At 33.8% G+C, this 19,350-nt stretch overlaps 1 protein-coding gene across 4 annotated transcripts; it reads right to left on the reverse strand.

The window, feature by feature from the left end:
- Nucleotides 1-1,342: 1,342 nt before the first annotated feature.
- LOC115243839 (stress response protein NST1-like) lies at nucleotides 1,343-17,563 on the reverse strand. Of its 4 annotated transcripts, none has more exons than XM_029821101.1 (7): nucleotides 17,354-17,563; nucleotides 15,400-15,443; nucleotides 4,966-5,321; nucleotides 4,568-4,708; nucleotides 4,147-4,287; nucleotides 3,366-3,512; nucleotides 1,343-2,178 (listed from the first exon to the last, which is right to left on the reverse strand). In XM_029821101.1, the coding sequence occupies exons 2-7, from the start codon at nucleotides 15,431-15,433 to the stop codon at nucleotides 2,062-2,064; spliced, it is 936 nt and encodes a 311-aa protein (XP_029676961.1). In that variant the 5' UTR covers nucleotides 15,434-15,443; nucleotides 17,354-17,563; the 3' UTR covers nucleotides 1,343-2,061. The 4 variants fall into 4 exon arrangements, with proteins under 4 accessions (XP_029676961.1, XP_029676967.1, XP_029676956.1 ...); XM_029821107.1 differs by lacking the exon at nucleotides 17,354-17,563 and adding an exon at nucleotides 17,224-17,333; XM_029821096.1 differs by lacking the exons at nucleotides 15,400-15,443; nucleotides 17,354-17,563 and adding exons at nucleotides 8,016-8,102; nucleotides 11,925-12,246.
- Between the last annotated feature and the right edge of the window lie 1,787 nt (nucleotides 17,564-19,350).

The raw sequence follows: 19,350 nt of genomic DNA on the forward strand, positions 1-19,350 counted from the left end.
ATTCCTAGCACCGTTACCTGCTTCAGAGAATCACCCGGTATATGTCAGTAATTCAAATCGCGAGAAAGACAGTGATGTACATACGTTACGTAGCGCCTATAATCCCATTACACAAGAATACAATTTCCAAAATATTATAACAATGATGCAAAAATAGACGTTACCCATCACTTGTTGCGACACAGCAAGACAAAGATCTTCAATTTTCTTGAAAATTCTCCGAAAATTTCTCGCCCGTACAACTCTTTACTCTCCCTTTCTCGTCAAGTTCTACGCTTAATTAGTATTCGTGCAATTAGGCGTTTTGTGAAGATTCCTTACGTAGTCTCGGAGTTAAACCTAATGAAATGTTAGACGAATTATACGTGTGTAATGTAAATTATTTAAATATCATATTAACTGTATAAATTACGCCATAGTGAAGTTCATTCATATCATTGTGTAGAACAAGGAGTAGTCATTCAAGGATTACACATAGTTTCACTAGATATTCTAATATTAATGCAAATTTACTGAAAGAAAATGAAAGATGAGAGAATTGATTTATTCGATAAAAAAGACTTTTTTTCTTATTTCATTTTTCAGACATAAGTAAAATATAGTAGAATATGATTCTGAAATTAAAAAATGTTTCTCTAGGGATTACAAATCTCTATTTGAATTTTTTTGAGCATTAGAGATTTAGGAATTTATGTAAAATGTCAAAATAAATACACGAGGAAATTAGAACCAAGTACGCGCTGACAATGCAAACGATCAAATGTTCCCAAGTTCAAAATATAAGATAACGAGATCTTTCATGCTTCTGCAAAAAAATAACAAGATTTGCAATTCGCACGTGCATTAAAAACTATAATATAATGAAAGTATAACATAGAAAATATAATATACGTATAAAAAAATATTTAATTAATTAAATTAATTTTAGAATGTAATAATTAATTTTTCATCTCAGAATCTTGGGCTCCGAAAATCTTCAATTCCCAGATTCCAAACACAATTTGTAAAATCTTGAGTTTATTAGATTATCTTAAAAAAAGATCAAAGAATGATGGAAATATTTCCTCTATCGTGTCTGATAACGTTATATTTAGTATACGAAAGATGACTGTCCTGAAAAAGACATTGCACAAGCGCTTGGGAACTACTAATCTTAATGACAAAATGCAAGCTGATAATGAAAATATCACGAATAGGATTATTATGAATTCCAACTTTTGGAGATGCAGCAGCACTATGACCAAGGCTCAAGTTCTCTAAGTTTCTTCTTTATATTCTCTCTATTCTCTTAAAAACATCCAGAGATTACTATAGATTTTTAGAGAAAATTTCGGTTTTATAAAAATAAATATCAGAAACTTTTAGAATCTAGGAATGTTTCTTGTTTCCTTCGATAATAATATAAACCTCGATGCAAAATTCGAACTTTTACAGCAACCTGAAGATTCATTTCGAAAAATATGGCCATTTTTTAAATAAAGAATAATTTATTTAAAACTGCCAAGATAAAATTAAATTTTAAAGTATTTAAAGTATTTTAAATTTTTAAGTATATTTGAAGGACTTAAATTGATGATGGCTTAAAAGCCAAATTTGACATCTCCACATAAGATGTTTTGCTTTCGCCTTTTTTAATATGTATTACAAAACTGATATTAAAAATTTATATTTTGTACCTTCCCATTTTAGTCAATTGATAAATATATAATTAAGAAAAAAGAAAAAAAAATGCCATATACAAAAATACTCTTATAGTCCCTCATTTACATTAAACATTTTTTTGTGCAACAAATAATAATTTAACCAACAACTTCCGTTTGTTCACATTTCTTTTTTGATAATATATGCGAATAAAAATTGATAAAGGCAGTATTATCCGCGCGACTATTGAGAAACTGCAGGGAGAAACGATATGTTTCTCTATCCCTCCAGTTCGAAATACAGACATGTCCGATACGCGTGATCGACCTCCCGTTTTACTTCGAGTCAGAAAATAATGGCACAAAGCGAAACGGAGTCTTGCGGGGGCATTCGAGCGGCCGTGAAGAGAATATTGGATACTTAGCCGGAGCTGGCGGTCTCATTCTCCACCGGTAGAATCGGTTGCGGTGAGTTTACGGCATTATTATCCTGGCGGTTTGCCGCCTTATTCTGTCTCACAATCTCAGCACGCCTTTCCTGCAAGAACAGAAAAAGAAAAAAAAAACGAGCGATTACAGCGATATTCTCCAATGCAATTCTGTAGATGACGAAGGTTGAAAAGTACGCCATGCTCTCTATCTGCAAGCTGATGTGACGGATGGCTAAATTTAGACAGGATGCGTTAGAGTTCTTGGCTTTTCTTGACTTTTTAGAGATGTCGGTATATTCTCAGATTATAAGAGATCCTCAGATTATCAATTTGAATTAATATATAGATACTCATTTCATTGCAAGCAATAAAGTCTAATTGTCAGTAAATAATGAAGCTCGGCTTTATGTCTTCTCTAGCGCATCCTGTATGTAAAACAATCACATGAGTTACAAATAAGGAGGGTCATGCTGGGAAAATATAATTATAAAACAAAGACTGCAAAACAAAATTTGGCAAAAGCATGGCAATGGCATTCCTTATACAAACTCAACTATCGACGTCTTCATGGTCCTAAAAAAAACATAACAAGCTATTTGCGATGATGGATGGGAGATGGAAACCGAGACAAAGGAAATAATTGATATATAATTCATAAGACTTGCAAACATTATAATTTGTTGTATATTAACCGCGATTTTAGAATCTTTTATCATATGAATTTAAATATTAAAATGTGTGTAATATACGACATATTATATATAATATAAATGCAATATATTATAATAACTAAATATAACAATATAATCGCATTTTTATTCGTTCATTAATATTTTTGAAAAAGTATCATGTCAAAGCAACTATAAATATAATAATATAATGATATAATGTCTATAGAATAAATATGTCCGCCTTTTATCCTCGAGATATAAACCAACATTTAATTTTAATTTCAATTTTTGAAGAAAGTAAGCAAAATGTATTATTCCTCAGCAAATTTCTGTTGATATTTTCTATGACATAATAATCATGATTAAAAATTTATTATAATGAGAATTTTAACTTTTTTTAAATATGTAACTTTTTTTAATGCTATTATCTTATATACAATGTGATTGTTGTTTAAGAATTAAATAAGTTGAGTATTAAATAAGAAGAAAATTGATATGAAATATATGATCCCGTCTTATTAATCAAAAGCATTGCATTGCATGGAATTTGATTTATCAAGACGACAAATTGTCACGTTTGCGGAGGATCCCGATTGTGATTAAGAATGCGGGGACAGAATTACATGGTGACGGCGAATCGCTTGCACGCGGCGCTGGATCTCTCGCTCCCGATTCAGCTCCGCAGTCGACACCCTCTTGTCAAACTCGAACTTTTTCACCAGGAGTTCTTGCGCTGCCATCTGACGTACTTGAGCTATCTTCACCGTGTTCTAAACCATCATTGCACAAACGCCCACATTCGATCAGTGCTTTTTTTCGTAGAAAAACCTCGGCAACCCAAGGTTACCCTGTTTGTTTGACATTTTTTCTTTCCATCTTTGTCTCTCTCTCAAAAGCTCACGAATATAATGCTTTGATTAAGTTACGCACGAATCTCTGTGTCTTTTGGAATTATTTTCTCTTCCTGAAAATTTTTGTTGTACTTAATAAAATTTAACAATTTGAAGCATTCTTTACATAGAGATGTTCCTCTTTCTAGCTTTATAATAAATTATTTGAATTATTTTATTTTTAACCCTATTGATGTTAAAATTTCTGAATTTTAAAATTTTGTTGACATCTTTTACATTAAATTGAAAAAAATATGAAATTTTTACTTTTTGAAGCTTTGATCCTTTGGATTCCCAAACTTTCTTCAAATTTTTCATGGCTTTCATAATAACTGACGAAATAAAAGTCTAAGTCTAATGCAAAGCTTTGCAATAAAATCTGTACATAAAAAATTCATATATCTTTTATTTATCCAAAACCGACAAAGTTTCGCAATAACTTAATATTAGAGATCGACGTACTATTCAAAACTACCACATCAACTACAAGAGCCACGTTTGATCAGAAACTTACATGATTGCGCAATTTCTCCTTCTGCTCGCGCTCGATAGTCTCGCGACGTTCACGTGCCTGCTCCAGCTTGCCCTGAATTTGACACTCCAACTGCTGTACGCGCTCCGACATTCCTTGACGTACACGAGCTACTTGCTCCTCCTGCAAGCAAGCCGCGAATCAATAACTTATGTCTATTCTTGCTGACTCTATTATCTATCTATACAGTTTGCTTGTTAAAATATGCAAAACAAAGTAGCGCAGCTCGACAGAAAAGAAAGAAAATATGATAAAATGAGAACGTTTTATAATTTTCCTTCGTAATCTTAAAAATTTTTTAGTATGATAAATCACATATTTTATAACTATATGATAACGTTTAATTCAATTAAGACTATCTGATAAATTATAGACATCGAGATAAATATAAAAAAATACTAACATGTTCCTTGAGACGATCCAGCATTCTCTTGATATTCTCATCACGCTGAGCCGCAGCAGTCTTCAGCTTCTCTTCGACGGCGCATCGCACTTCCTCGGTTTGTTGCTCGAGACTCAAGCGAGTCTTTTCAACACTCTCCAACTACAATACAAAATTACGTGTTACAACAGTTGCTTAGAACAAGACAAATCAATATTACTAAACAATTAATAGACAAATGCTTGTCGAATAATCATTTAACTACTTATAGACGTATGACTAGAACTTAATAAACTATTTATAATCAAGATAGTCAATATACATATATTTCTCCACAGGTTAAAACACATGACAAATTAATTAGATGTTTATCGAAATAATTCATTGCTAACTGTATATCTCCAATCTCTCTTACTCACATGCTCCTTTAGCTTGTTCTTTAAATCGGCGATATGAGCCTCTCGCTTCTCCTCTGTGTTGTTCATCTTAGCATCCAAGGACTCGCGAGTCGCGACCATGAAAGCCGTGCTAAGCTCATCCTTCTTGCGAGATGCCTCCTCGATCTTGCTGAGCTTGGCAGCGAGGGCGGCGAGTTTGTGCGCCTCGATGGACAGTCTTCGCTCCTCAGCGGCCTTCAGCTTATCCTCGATCGCGATTTGCTGCGTTGGACTCGTCTGCGGCGGCGATGGCGCTCTCTTAGGCACCGTTGGTTCCGCCAGGATCACCTCGTAGCACAGTCCGCCCTTGGTCTTCTCCTGGCATCGGATCTCGGTCGCTGCAAATTTTCATCAACACAACCATGAACGAGTGTTTGGATCATCGGTGCAATAATATAATCGGTGCAGAACCTATATATTAATAAATTGCTAATTAATACACTGAAATATCACGACTATAGCACTATATATTTTTAAGCACAGGAGAATAATTAATAAATTATCTTTCTAAAATCACTTTAATCTCGATAGTAATTCCAATCTCTATCGCATGTTTCTCGGTGTCTCATCTCGGAATAGCAATCCCCGCGGGCATAATTCGCGATTCCAAGAGACTTCCGGCGCCGGCTAGTTACGGAAGTATGACTCACAGCTCAAGAGCAACAAGGAGGGATCGATCGGAGAACGATCGGACGTAGGCGCCGCGACGTCTACCGTCTACCGCCACACGCACCTCTCTTCTCTTCCTCCCTCCTCTTCTTCTACCCGCCATTGCCAACCATACCGTAATTATCGTATATCAAACTGTATAATTTCACTGCCATGGTAATTTTCGGATATTCTGGCAATTATTTAATTCCGGAAATTGCAATTTACAATACTATTTTCTACTTTCTTTTTTTTTCAAAAACATCCAGAGATTACTATAGATTTTTAGAGAAAATTTCGGTTCTTTACAACCTTTTCGATCTTTGCATTCTCCAAAGCTTATGTTTCTTTTTACGTTTCTTCTTCTCTGGCTGCTATTAATGCTGAGCTCCTTGTACAAGAGCAATTGTTCTTGTACGTTAAATTGAATTGTTCCATTCCTATTAATTTTCAAACACTCCTGGATTATCTAAAAATTATTTAAGCCTTAAAGCTCACCTATCGATATCAGAAAATACTGTATCGTATCCTTTTCTTGCTTCTTTAGAATTCGCTTTATTTTCTTACGCAAGCGTATAAACGATTAGGCGCTACTTCGTGAATTAAAATTGTGAGTCCAATCGTCAACATTACATTGCCATATATACTTCCAATTTTAAATGCAAATAAACGTTCTTGTTTGTCACAACCTTGCTAACTTAAAAAAAAAAAACAAAATATTTTTTTTTCTCATTTTGTATTTTCCACACGAGCATACATTCTCTCATTCACTCTTTCTTTCTCTCTTTCTATATGTCTATCGCTCTCTCGCCCGCACTTAAAAACGCTGCACATTTCGACAAATAATTAAGAAGTCATCACAGAAGCGTCACATTATCATATTCCGTTAGACTACATGTCTCATGTGAATTATTTTGTTTCGGTTAGCGCAGTAATATTACAATGAGTACAAAATGGTTTCTCAAGCCTAGTATAAAGCACTATTATTATTATTATTATTAATATATCATTATATAATTATATGTATATTATATTTATATATAATCATGAGTGTGCTTAACATATCGGCACACATCGCACGTACGCACACATACATTCTCTTGTGTGTGCGCACGAGCACAGAGCAGCAGTTGCACCACTTAGGATCTAAGTTATAGCGATAATTATCTGTAGTAATCTATTAATTTTCATCAAATCAAATCTCCTTCTCTCTCTCTTTTGTTAGAAACAATCCACTGTGTTGCGATTCAAAACGACCATTCGGTAATTACGGTTAATCGATCGTTAGCTTTCGTCGAGACTTCTTTTTGCACCCGAGATGTTGAGATGTCGAGATGATGATAAATGCAAATAAAAAAAAGATGTAAAAGAGAATACTGCCTTCATCGTTCGTTATCCCCACTTCGGTAACGTTTCACATAGAGAGACAGAGAAAGAGAGAGAGAGAGAGAGAGAGAGAAAGAGAGAAAAAGAGCACAAGTTTAAATTATTGATCATCGATTTCTTAGATGTTTAAATAATTTCTTCACACATATAATTGAGAGATAAATAATCGGAGAATAATTAATGGAGATTTCGAAACTTTCGCGTTTTGTTACATCTTTCTTTTTTCTTGCTTGTTTCGTTTCAATTGACGAAATGAGACATAATGTAAACGGAATATTGCTGTAAAAAATTGTCAATACTTCGCTGTACATTTCCACGTAATACAATACCAGGTTGCAAATGTTCCCCGCTTGCAATGTATAATTCAGCGGCGACACATTGGCACGACCATTCTTGCCGAGGGCATTGCACCAATCTTAACAGCGTAGGTGCTCCCTTTTATTGTTAGTCCTTAGACGTAGAAGTTTTCCTACTGAATTTTCTAATAAAATTACATAGTACAAATAATAATTATATAAATAGAATTGTTTAAGCGCAAAATTCGCATGAAAAAAGAAAGATAATAATAAGTTTCTAATACTTAGAATACTTTTTAGCATTAGATTTCATAAATAATTATTTAATATAATTACATGATAAAAAAAATGACACAATATAAAATGGTTTTTAATTCTAGTTATACAGTTGAACCATGTAATTATATAAATTACATAGAATGAGGAAGAGAGAGAGAGTTAAGCTCTTATAAATAAAATTCTTTGAAAGGTCAAAATGCCTTATTGTATATATTACAGATCTTCTCTCTTATAAATCTGAAACTGATATTTTTAGCAACTATTGCTTTAGCAGACTGTCTCGTGTATCGTCGCTAGAATTTTAAAGAAGTCAGTTTGATTGGATCGAACGAATGTAGATAGGTACGTCTCAATACACCTATTGACGTCATTCGAAGATCGCTAAAGGTCTCCTAATGTTCGCTAATTTATCCGAGTACTCACTGATGAACTTCACCTTCTTCGGCTGCTTGGTCCGCGGTTTGCCCTTGCCGCTGGGTTTCTTAAACGGCGCGTTATTCCTCCTTTGTCCTTTGTTCGAAAATTCAGATTCAGTCAAAACACTCGGAAACGTCTTCGAAGGAAATTAAAGAGGAAAAGAAGAAGAAGTCGAGATTGTCTTAATTCATTGAATCATCATCTCTTATGCAATTACCATAACATTGTAATAATCAACAAAACAGTTTTAAAAAGATAGCCAATTTAAACAATTCAAATTCATCTTTACAATAAAAAATATTGATTGCATGCAATTTTAAAACTGATTATAACAATTATAAAAATAAAATAGGTTTAATTAAAAATCATTGCAAAAAATAAATGTACTTTGTTGAGGCTTCAATTAATATACGATTATTCTGGGGACAAAGTAGGTCATAAAAAGTCAAAATTGGACTAGATTGTCTAGGTAGAGATTGATCGGTGTTTCAATGAGTTAATTATCGGGAAATCGATGCAACTATTTTGCGTAGCCATGTTGGACCGCACCCTGATCGTTTCGGCAAGCCAAACACGTGTATACCGGCGTTTTGTAAAATTCATATTAAATATTATTAGAATTCGAAAAACCACCCTAGTTAACAAACAGTCGTTATCCTGGCAATTGCATACACATCACTGTATTGAAGATAATTAGAGAGATTTATTGTTGTCCAAAAATGTAATAAAACTGTTATTTAATTATCAATACATACATACATGTATTGATAATTATTATATATAAAAGAAAAATGATTTGATTTACAGATGCTTAAAAATCGGATATATCGCGATTTTTGTCAATTTGGCCAGCGGAATTTTGCGACACCCCGTAGAGAAATGGTGGACCGTGAGTATCGATTCGCGGACGGTCCGAGAAATTGATCGAATTGCAGGTGCCCTAGGTAAGGATAATATCACGATACTACCGTGGTATCGACCACCTTGCACCGCGATAAAAAGTCTTCCTTTTTATTCATAGAACGCGGAAAAAACGCCATATTTTTTTTTCAGAAATATAAATTCGTATAAAATTTTATGTTTCTATATAAATTATATTTTAACCTATAACAATCACGCAGTTAAAAACCTAAAAAATAATCGAGTAAATAATAGAAATTTAATAAAATATAGTGAATAATAAAAAAGATATAAAAATAAATCTGCAGTTGAAAAATACATGATCAAATTCAGAACATTCAGAGAAATAAATATTATAAATTTAGCTTAAAAATATATTTATTTTTAAGTTAAATAATTATAAGATATATAATCAAGATTGTAACCCCCGCCCCCACCCCATTTCCAGTCTACACGTGTCGATGTGATTGTTGTTTAAGAATTAAATAAGTTGAGTATTAAATAAGAAGAAAATTGATATGAAATATATGATCCCGTCTTATTAATCAAAAGCATTGCATTGCATGGAATTTGATTTATCAAGACGACAAATTGTCACGTTTGCGGAGGATCCCGATTGTGATTAAGAATGCGGGGACAGAATTACATGGTGACGGCGAATCGCTTGCACGCGGCGCTGGATCTCTCGCTCCCGATTCAGCTCCGCAGTCGACACCCTCTTGTCAAACTCGAACTTTTTCACCAGGAGTTCTTGCGCTGCCATCTGACGTACTTGAGCTATCTTCACCGTGTTCTAAACCATCATTGCACAAACGCCCACATTCGATCAGTGCTTTTTTTCGTAGAAAAACCTCGGCAACCCAAGGTTACCCTGTTTGTTTGACATTTTTTCTTTCCATCTTTGTCTCTCTCTCAAAAGCTCACGAATATAATGCTTTGATTAAGTTACGCACGAATCTCTGTCTTTTGGAATTATTTTCTCTTCCTGAAAATTTTTGTTGTACTTAATAAAATTTAACAATTTGAAGCATTCTTTACATAGAGATGTTCCTCTTTCTAGCTTTATAATAAATTATTTGAATTATTTTATTTTTAACCCTATTGATGTTAAAATTTCTGAATTTTAAAATTTTGTTGACATCTTTTACATTAAATTGAAAAAAATATGAAATTTTTACTTTTTGAAGCTTTGATCCTTTGGATTCCCAAACTTTCTTCAAATTTTTCATGGCTTTCATAATAACTGACGAAATAAAAGTCTAAGTCTAATGCAAAGCTTTGCAATAAAATCTGTACATAAAAAATTCATATATCTTTTATTTATCCAAAACCGACAAAGTTTCGCAATAACTTAATATTAGAGATCGACGTACTATTCAAAACTACCACATCAACTACAAGAGCCACGTTTGATCAGAAACTTACATGATTGCGCAATTTCTCCTTCTGCTCGCGCTCGATAGTCTCGCGACGTTCACGTGCCTGCTCCAGCTTGCCCTGAATTTGACACTCCAACTGCTGTACGCGCTCCGACATTCCTTGACGTACACGAGCTACTTGCTCCTCCTGCAAGCAAGCCGCGAATCAATAACTTATGTCTATTCTTGCTGACTCTATTATCTATCTATACAGTTTGCTTGTTAAAATATGCAAAACAAAGTAGCGCAGCTCGACAGAAAAGAAAGAAAATATGATAAAATGAGAACGTTTTATAATTTTCCTTCGTAATCTTAAAAATTTTTTAGTATGATAAATCACATATTTTATAACTATATGATAACGTTCAGAACAGGTTCTCAGAATATTTCCTGCCAATAGAAGGCGAATCGCATCTGTTTCCCTTTGCACCTGACATCCCTCGACACTTCTGTCAATTTCTTTTCCGAGGAATATAATAGGATGAGACAGGATGGAGGAGTATACTTTGTCAGGTTTTCCCGGCAGCTTTTTCGGTAGCGATGATTTTTCCGGTAACTAGCGCCCACAAAGGCCACATTATCTTCTCCTTCAATTACCTTCCTTTTCGGTTTCTAATTTTTGTTACCGCCAGAATTTATGATAAATGGAAAAAAATATTAAACATTTTTGAAAAATTATATCGAGAAAGATATCTAAAAGGCAATTACTATAGGAAAATCTGTCATTATTTAAAAATTTAAATCTGCCGATCACAAAGACGCTTTGCATAAAGCTTTATAAATGATTTATTAAATCCCCCAGCTTTGAAATCTATCTATAAAGAACTTTAATAAAAGCGCCGTTGGGGAAGTAACGAACTAATTCGGTACCTTGTTCTATAAATAGCGTAAAAGCACCTGGAGCAAGTTTGGTTCAATAAATACTAAATTACTTCAGGATAATTTCATCAAGAGTTTAGCAAGCTCCAACTAAAAGTGGATAAATGAATAATTGCAGTCAAAAACCGATGAATTATTTCACGATGATATATTAAGAGTAGTCAATCTCGCCCAGAAAAAAAAAAGTAAATTATCCAGTAATTGCTGCATAAAAAGTTGTCATGCCATAAAACTACTTAGCAGTAAAATATCATATATATATGCACAAAATCATAAAACTACTTTAAGATTTTTTGTAAAGATTTAATCGAAAAATGGCGGATATTTCTGTTAAAATAGCTATTTTTATAAAGCTTCATCCTGTAAAGTTCTATGACAAACTAGTGTCATAAGGAGCGAACTCTTTCTGTCATAAATTCTGATATTTTAATTCTTTAAATGCAAAAACTTTAAAATTGAGAAATGAATTCTTTTATATATTTCTCGTTTTTCATGGATGAATAAATAATTATGAGGACTGAGAAATAATTATTTATACAATTTTATAAAGAATTAAACGAGGAAAACGTTGTCTCTTCCAGGATTCTAGAGTGAATATTAGAGACAATCAGGCATTTATGGTAGCTAGTTACCGATCTTTACGAGAGAAACCGGAAGGAGAGAGGATATTAGGTATGTAGATAAGGAAAGTGGACCTCGCGCGACAACGGGGACTCACCTACGATACTCAGCGGGGCCTTGCAGCTGTGACAGAAGCACTGGAGCACCGAATCGCGCACGAGACCGATCAGCATGTTGCGTTCGTTTCGTTTCGTTCGAAAGGGGGGTGATTGGTTTCGCAGGCTCGATCTCGGAGGACGATGTGAATGACAGATCGAGCACACCGAGAGACCAAGGCACACTGAGGAAGGTCGGAGGAAGGACGAAAGATGAAGAAGAAGACGAGACCAAGATAGAAAATGAGTGAGGCACACCGGAAGTGTCGCTCAAGTCGTAACTGGGGCGGTGGCTGAAGGGCGACTGGCCCGCACACTGCGCCGCGACGCCCGGCGTCGCTCAATATCCCGACCACCCTCTTCTTCTCTTCCTCCTCCACCTCTCCCTCCGATCCTCCCTCCCTCCCTCGCCCGCGTCGTGCAACCAACAGCCTACCCGGCGACAAGCCACCCTTCCAACTAGCAACTCCAACACTACTGCTAGAACAGCCCTCAGAGGGTTGTTATGAACTGTACGGGGTGTTACCGAGAAAAGAATATGTAAAACATGGAAGTACGGACTTTTACTGAATGTGTATGAAGGGATAATAAAGCCTGAGAATTGAGTGGAACTTCAGCTTTCACTTTAATTGGATTTTACAAGATTTGAATGCTGAATACGCTGTATTACGCTGATATTTTTCTACGTTGGATTTTAAGATGAAGAGAGAAAAGTTTCAAGAAATTCCGAGGATATATATTTTTTAAATTTTATATTCTTAAAACTTTAAGTTTCCAAGATTCTACGATAATTTTTATGTTTAATGATCTTTCCCCAGATTTTATTTTCTTAGACTTGGGAAATCTGAATATTCAAAAAATCCTTTGCTTTTTCGGACACTCGGTATAGTCGGTCGGTAGGCACGTGTATGGAAGCCTATGTGCAGGCGTAAAATACCATTTGTCCATCTCCCATTCCTCCGCCAGAAATGTACCATCCTCTAGAATCCTACAACCTTTTACCGACATTTACCGCCATTTTATAAGGAAAGGACCGGCTTCAATTTTCGAAACGATCGACGAAAATAATGAACGTCCACCTAGGTAAAATCTGTACAAAACTTTACAAAGCATTGCATAGAAATTCTAATTGTTTTCAGATTTTTTCGACTCTCTTTCTCTCTCTCTCTCTCTTCAAATAGCGGAAATGCTAAATCTGTACATTTTGAAATCCTCAAATATTTTAAATAATTCAAAAATTAATTATATTTATTATAAATTATTTTAATTATAAATTATATTATATAAAAATTAATTATATTATAAATATAATTAATTTTTTGCATAATATAATTTATAAACATAATATTAATTTATAAATAGAATTATATATAAATATTAAATAATTTAAATAATTCTGAAAGTCGTGCATTTTCAGATTCTGAGAGATTTTGAAGTTTTTAAGTTTCGAAAACCTTGAATTTTTTAATTTTTATCCTTAAAAATGATAACTTAACTGTAGGAATAAAATTCCAATAATCCCAAGATCATTTCTACTAAGAGGATTTATAGAGAGTATTTGATTTGACACGGATTTCATAATGGCAAGTGAGAAATATGGGGCACCTAATGATTGTTTTGTGCAAAGTTTTACAATGAACGGACGATCGAAGACAGGCACTGTTTGTCGGAACTCGCGCGTTATGACGCAGCCGGAGAGATACCGGCGAGTCAGTTCCTTGCGGAAATCAATGAGAAACAAAGTTTTCATGACGCATTATAACTTTCAAGGAATCGTGTGGACTTGTTAGAAAAACGAAAGAAGAGAAAGATATTTGTTCCGGATGACCGTTGACGAGAAATCTTGATTTAAGGGGGGAAACCACCAGTGTAACGGCTGAAAAAAAGACTACTTTTAAGGATTTTTTTTCTAGTAAATAATTTTTTTTTTTCATATCGCGTTATTAACATCACAACGACAATAGCTTCAGTTGCACGTATGGATTTAAAAAAAAAAATTATTTGTTACAAAATGGCGGACTTTTAAAGAAAAAAATTCCTAAATCGGTGAGACATTTGACCTCTGGTTTTTAACATTACAAAAAAAAAACTGATGTTAATAACGCGAGTTGCAAAAAAACAATTATGTACCAGAAAAAAATCCTTCAAAATAACCTTTTTTTTTTAGCCGTTACACTGCTTTCCCCCCTTAATAAAGCTGATTCGATCGTTACAGTTTAATTGACTCCAAATGACAACGATAACAAAAAAAAAAAAAAAAAAAAAAAATTTTGCAGTTTTCTTATTTAGATTTGGTATAAAAAAACCTCAGAAGCTTTTTATTGTTAGTAGCAAATATATATAATCAAAGATTATTAATTATTTTGATGAACTATTTTGTTTTAATTTACAAAATAAACTTTTGGTGCCAAAAAAATCGGAGCTCAACTCGAAGACTGATTCCCTTTCCACACTCTCGCTCTGCTTAATATAAGTTTAATATAAATAATTTGCAATATAAACGTATTTCTCCAAAAAGTGCAATCATTATGTATCCCATATTTGTCGTCGTCATTTTGACAGCTGTATCAAATCTACAAATACTCTTAGAATTCTCTTATTGTTAATAGCTAATATATACAATCTAAAATTCTCAATAACTATTTTGATGAACTATTTTGTTTTAATTTATAAAATAAACTTTTGGTGTCAGAAAAATCGGAGCTCAACTTGGAGGTCGACTCTCTTTCAGACTGCCACTCTGTTCATCACGATTCGCGATACCAAGTTGAGAGCCACGGAAGCGAGGGGTCGCACCACGTTGCAGTCAGGTCGGTCAGGCTGCGGCATCACCGTTCCGTACAAGTCTGCCTGCAGCAATCTCCTCTGCAGCTCTCGCCGGGCCAAGGACACAAGTCCGGACGAGTCCGGGGGCTCTGACCTCTTGTGTCGTGTATGCCGCCTGCCGGTCTCGCCAATCTCTGGCGTTTAAGGGTGTGTTTCCACCGCACGGCGCCGAATTGTCCATGCTCCTCCTCTCTAATTGCGGAACCTTTGTCCCGATATCGCCGAAATAACACGCAAAACTCGCGTTCGTATAGTATATTAAATGAGAATCTTATTCCATAAAAAAGAACACAAGATCCGTAATATCAGAGAAAACGATTAGAAACAGACCATATATATTCGTGTTATATGAAAATATAAATATGATTAATAAATATGTATAAAAAATAAATATGATACGTTTTGTGTTATAATATTTAATATTAATTTAATTATAGAATTGTAACCGATAATAATGTAAATTGATTTGCGGAAATAAACTACTGTACTAAAAAAAAAAAAGATTTTTTTTTTTACTTTTACTACTTTGTTACTTTTCACTACTCTCTCTCTCTTTCTCTCTCTCTCTCTTATAAAATATATAAAATATTATTATCGCATGTAAATCAATTTCTTAATATTACTTTACGTATTTTTAAGAACGTTACTCACATTCGTTGGGAACAGACGACTCTGTGGTGGCCATAATGATGTTTCTGCAACAAAAACGTTCCGTACGTATAAGCAAACTGGATATACTGGATATTCGAGGAAAAGTACAAATAGAACGAGTCCAAGACTCTTAAATGTATTGTTATAACATTGATTGTTTTCAAACTTGATTCTTGATGTTGTCACGACATCTATTCTATTTAACTATGTGTGTTACATTTTCTCAGCTCAAAATATAGTAAATATCAATTCAGAATTTAAAGGAAAATAAGAGAAAAGAAGTGATAGACCTTTAATTATATCGATATCTTTACGGACACGAAAAAGGCAGACTTGCAATAATAAAGCAATCGAGTAAATATGTTTTAATTACAAATTTTCAATTATTATGTATATGTGTGTGTTATATTTCAATACATTCAATATATGTGTTACTTTTTTTATTCATGTTATTTGGAAATTAAATCTATTTGTGTATATCTTGTAGCATATCGTCTATGTTTTATATTGAATAACAAATATTGATATTTTTATTATTCAGCATGAAACACATAATATGTTATACCAAATATTTTTATATTGACGCGTGTGTCGCCAGATTAAAACAGATTGACAACAGCAGTTCTCAAATTCTATTTCACAAAGTTATCAAAAAAATTTATTATTTAGCATCATAATAATGGAGCAAAAATAAGAATAAATAAATATTTTCAAAATTATATAAAATTCGTCTCTAAAATTCTTGTATTACTTTTTATATTAAAATCGAAACTCTGCAGACAGTTTTTAGAATAAAAAAGAACTTTGTTTTAAAATTTACGATACAATTAATTAAATAAATAAGAAAAGTATGCAATTATATATGTATAATCGATTATTATTATACCGTCTCGTGTTCCTTTTTGCAAATTTCTAAAAATAGAGTAGTTTATAAATTTCACTCGAGTGAAAATAATGTGTGAATAAAACATGGTAGAACAGAATGTGATCTTATTGTTAGTGTATTTTTTTTTAATTTTTAGTTTTTAATTTTTATTTATTTTTTTTAATTTTTATTAATTTTTTTTATTTTTTTTCAATTTTATTTTTAATTTTTTCAATTTTAATTTTAATTTTTTTTTTAGTTAGTTTATTTATTTATTTTTTTTATATAGTCGAGATGGTTTATATAGTGACATCTATTGACTACAGTTTAACTTTGCTTAAACTTCTTTGCTAAGAGATATTTTTCTAAGATTGAACGAGAAATATTGACACAAATCCTTTGTTCTAAAAAAAAGAAATATAATTTAACGAGTATGAATTATAATTTACAATTATTTAGACACAGTTTCTTGTTACAATATGTAAATATTTAATTATTTTTATTATTTATACATAGTATTATTTTATCGCTAATAGCTTTATAATAATTTTTCAAACGCTCTAAATAATCGTAATAAACACTGCCATTTTTAATTTTAAATATTAAAGAAAAAGCATTCAGATTTGAAACACCTTGTATATGTCTTTGTTCATGATAAATTTACTAAAAAAGAATTGATTATACGACACAAAGTAACTTCTACAGTACTACCAAAGGACCAATTTACACAAATTAATAACTTAATATTATATCACCACAATGTGTGACCGAGTTAATAATCCAATTAGATAAAGCAGGCTCAACTCCTTTATTTACAAACGTTCCGCCATGATCCGTCACTACCACAACAAAAGCCATTGAAAGGCGCAATCGTTTTAACTCGGAAACAGCAATATTTCTCGCCCCGAGATTCTCGCCGTCTCAAGTACAAAACAATCGATGAGCAACGACAATCATACCGTTCGATTAAACTCGCAAACAAACAATGGATCCAACAACGAGCGTCGTTCGTATAAATCGCGCATCTCTTTGTTTGCGTCGCGTAAGGGATGGAGGAGGAGGAGAGGAGGGGGAGAAGCTATCCTATACCTGCTTTTCGGTCACAGGATATTCTCCTTGTTCTCGATACTCGTTCGCACCAACGACGAAACGAAGTCAGCCTGTCGACTCGCAATTGAATTCGAGATGCGAAACCTAGCTTGGCACTCACGACGACGATACACTGGCCGTTATACACGACGACACGACGAGCGAGTTCCTGGACAACCGGCCGCTTCGCACAACGCTTTTATCGCGCGTCTTTATGCGGCGTTCGGAGTTCGCCGAGAACGGCCGAGTGGCCGCGAGGGCGCCCGAACGGCCGCCGAAGACGGCCGAGGGCGCGCGAGGCCGCTCGAGTCGCCACTGGCGCGGCCACGCGATTGGTCCGCCGTCGATGTTACGTCGCGCCCATTGGTCCGTTTGAACCGCCGAACGTTACCGACGTCCGATCGCCGTGACTTCCAATTTATTTTGCGGCCGTTTGACAGATATATATATGTCATTTGATATATTCGGTTTTTTTTATTTGCATTTCCTGAGTAGATGCTTTGTGTTTCTATTCCCAAGGCTTATTTCATTTTGAAAGCATTGCTGGAACAGATGTTATTTCTAGTTTGCTAGATACTATATTATCATTTAATGATGATCGTGAATGTTGAATGTTGAAATATATAACACACATACATAATTGAAAATTTGTAATTAAAACAAAGCTAACAGGAATAAAATTCTAACATAAATTTCTCTCGAAATTTATATTTATATTAAATTTATATATTCAATATAATATTCTAGGATATTTAACTTCCTTCTCATTTAAATAAATTTACAATTTATAAATTTATACTTCCATCGTACTTATTATCATTATCATACTGTCCTCCTATCTTTCCGATAATATTTCAATGAAAAGGAATTGTGTGTGTGGTTCTGTCGTACTACAAAAATGATATTCTTTTCTCTCGATATCATTCCATTTATTTTGTATGCATCTGAATTATTAAAATAAAAATTACTTAAATTATCATCAAATCAAGGAAAAAACATATTCTATAATATTTTATTTTAATTGAAATTATTACCTCTTGTAATTTTGAATCTCTTTTCCTTGAGAACCTGCATTGTGCGTACACGACCATTCCTTGGATCCTCATTTTTATGATGTCGGAAATAATAATTTAATTCTCTCGTTGATGGATCGCGAATGACGCGTATTGTATTCGGGCGCGAAACCGTTAGAATCGACTCGAAAAAAAAAAAGAGATTCATTTCTGATGAATCATGTGACTGCAACGTTCGGATGAGTGTGTGGGACGCGGTGACCGTTGCTGTCGCGTCGCGGAAGCGTAATAAAAAATGGGTCCCTAATATGGTCGCGACGTTCACGACTGGTTCTGTCAATACCCCGACATTGTTATCGTTTCTTCTCTCAGGCGATATAAATGCCACAGACTTCTCTCTCTCTCTCCCTCTCTCTCTTTCTCTCTCTCTTGTAGTTTCTATAATTTTCATAATTTTCCCTAACAACACACATGTCCAGAGGACATCTAGAGGACATCCAGAGGACATTCAGAGGACATGTGTATTATTGTTATAGGATTAAATGTTTTTTAATATAGAATAAATTGTACGATTGTTTTTCGTATTACAAACACAATGGTGTTCATTGTTTAATTGATGCGCGTGTGATAAGATGTATTTCTTTTTACGAGTAAAAAAAAAAAAAAAAAGAGGATCCAAAAAAGTTTAGATGACCGCAATTTTAGCGCTAAATGCAAAATAAGAATCGTATACGTATGTATATGTATATATTTACGGCAAGTAATGCTATTTTTTAGGATCTGGATTTGTTTTTTGTAACTCGTAATTAAACGCGCCGCTCGCATTAACATAAAATTGAAATTTTACGTCATTGAATAACCGATTCAGATAGAAAGCAATGCGCATTGCAAACTTGGCGCCGTTCGAGATCATCGCGTATGAAACATACATAGAGAGTTTTCCAGCAGGAAACACATATAAATACAATGTCACGAGATTGGCTG

Source organism: Formica exsecta, unplaced genomic scaffold (genome assembly GCF_003651465.1).
Source record: "Formica exsecta isolate Colony F162 unplaced genomic scaffold, ASM365146v1 scaffold120, whole genome shotgun sequence".
Taxonomy (NCBI): domain Eukaryota; kingdom Metazoa; phylum Arthropoda; class Insecta; order Hymenoptera; family Formicidae; genus Formica; species Formica exsecta.

Coding starts and splice junctions, on each gene's coding strand:
- LOC115243839 (XM_029821096.1), bottom strand. CDS start 12,000: ATGCTGATCGGTCTCGTGCGCGATTCGGTGCTCCAGTGCTTCTGTCAC. Junction 8,103..11,924: donor GGCCCCGCTGAGTATCGTAG/GTGAGTCCCCGT, acceptor TTTCGAACAAAG/GACAAAGGAGGAATAACGCG. Junction 4,709..4,965: donor AGAACAAGCTAAAGGAGCAT/GTGAGTAAGAGA, acceptor TTTGTATTGTAG/TTGGAGAGTGTTGAAAAGAC.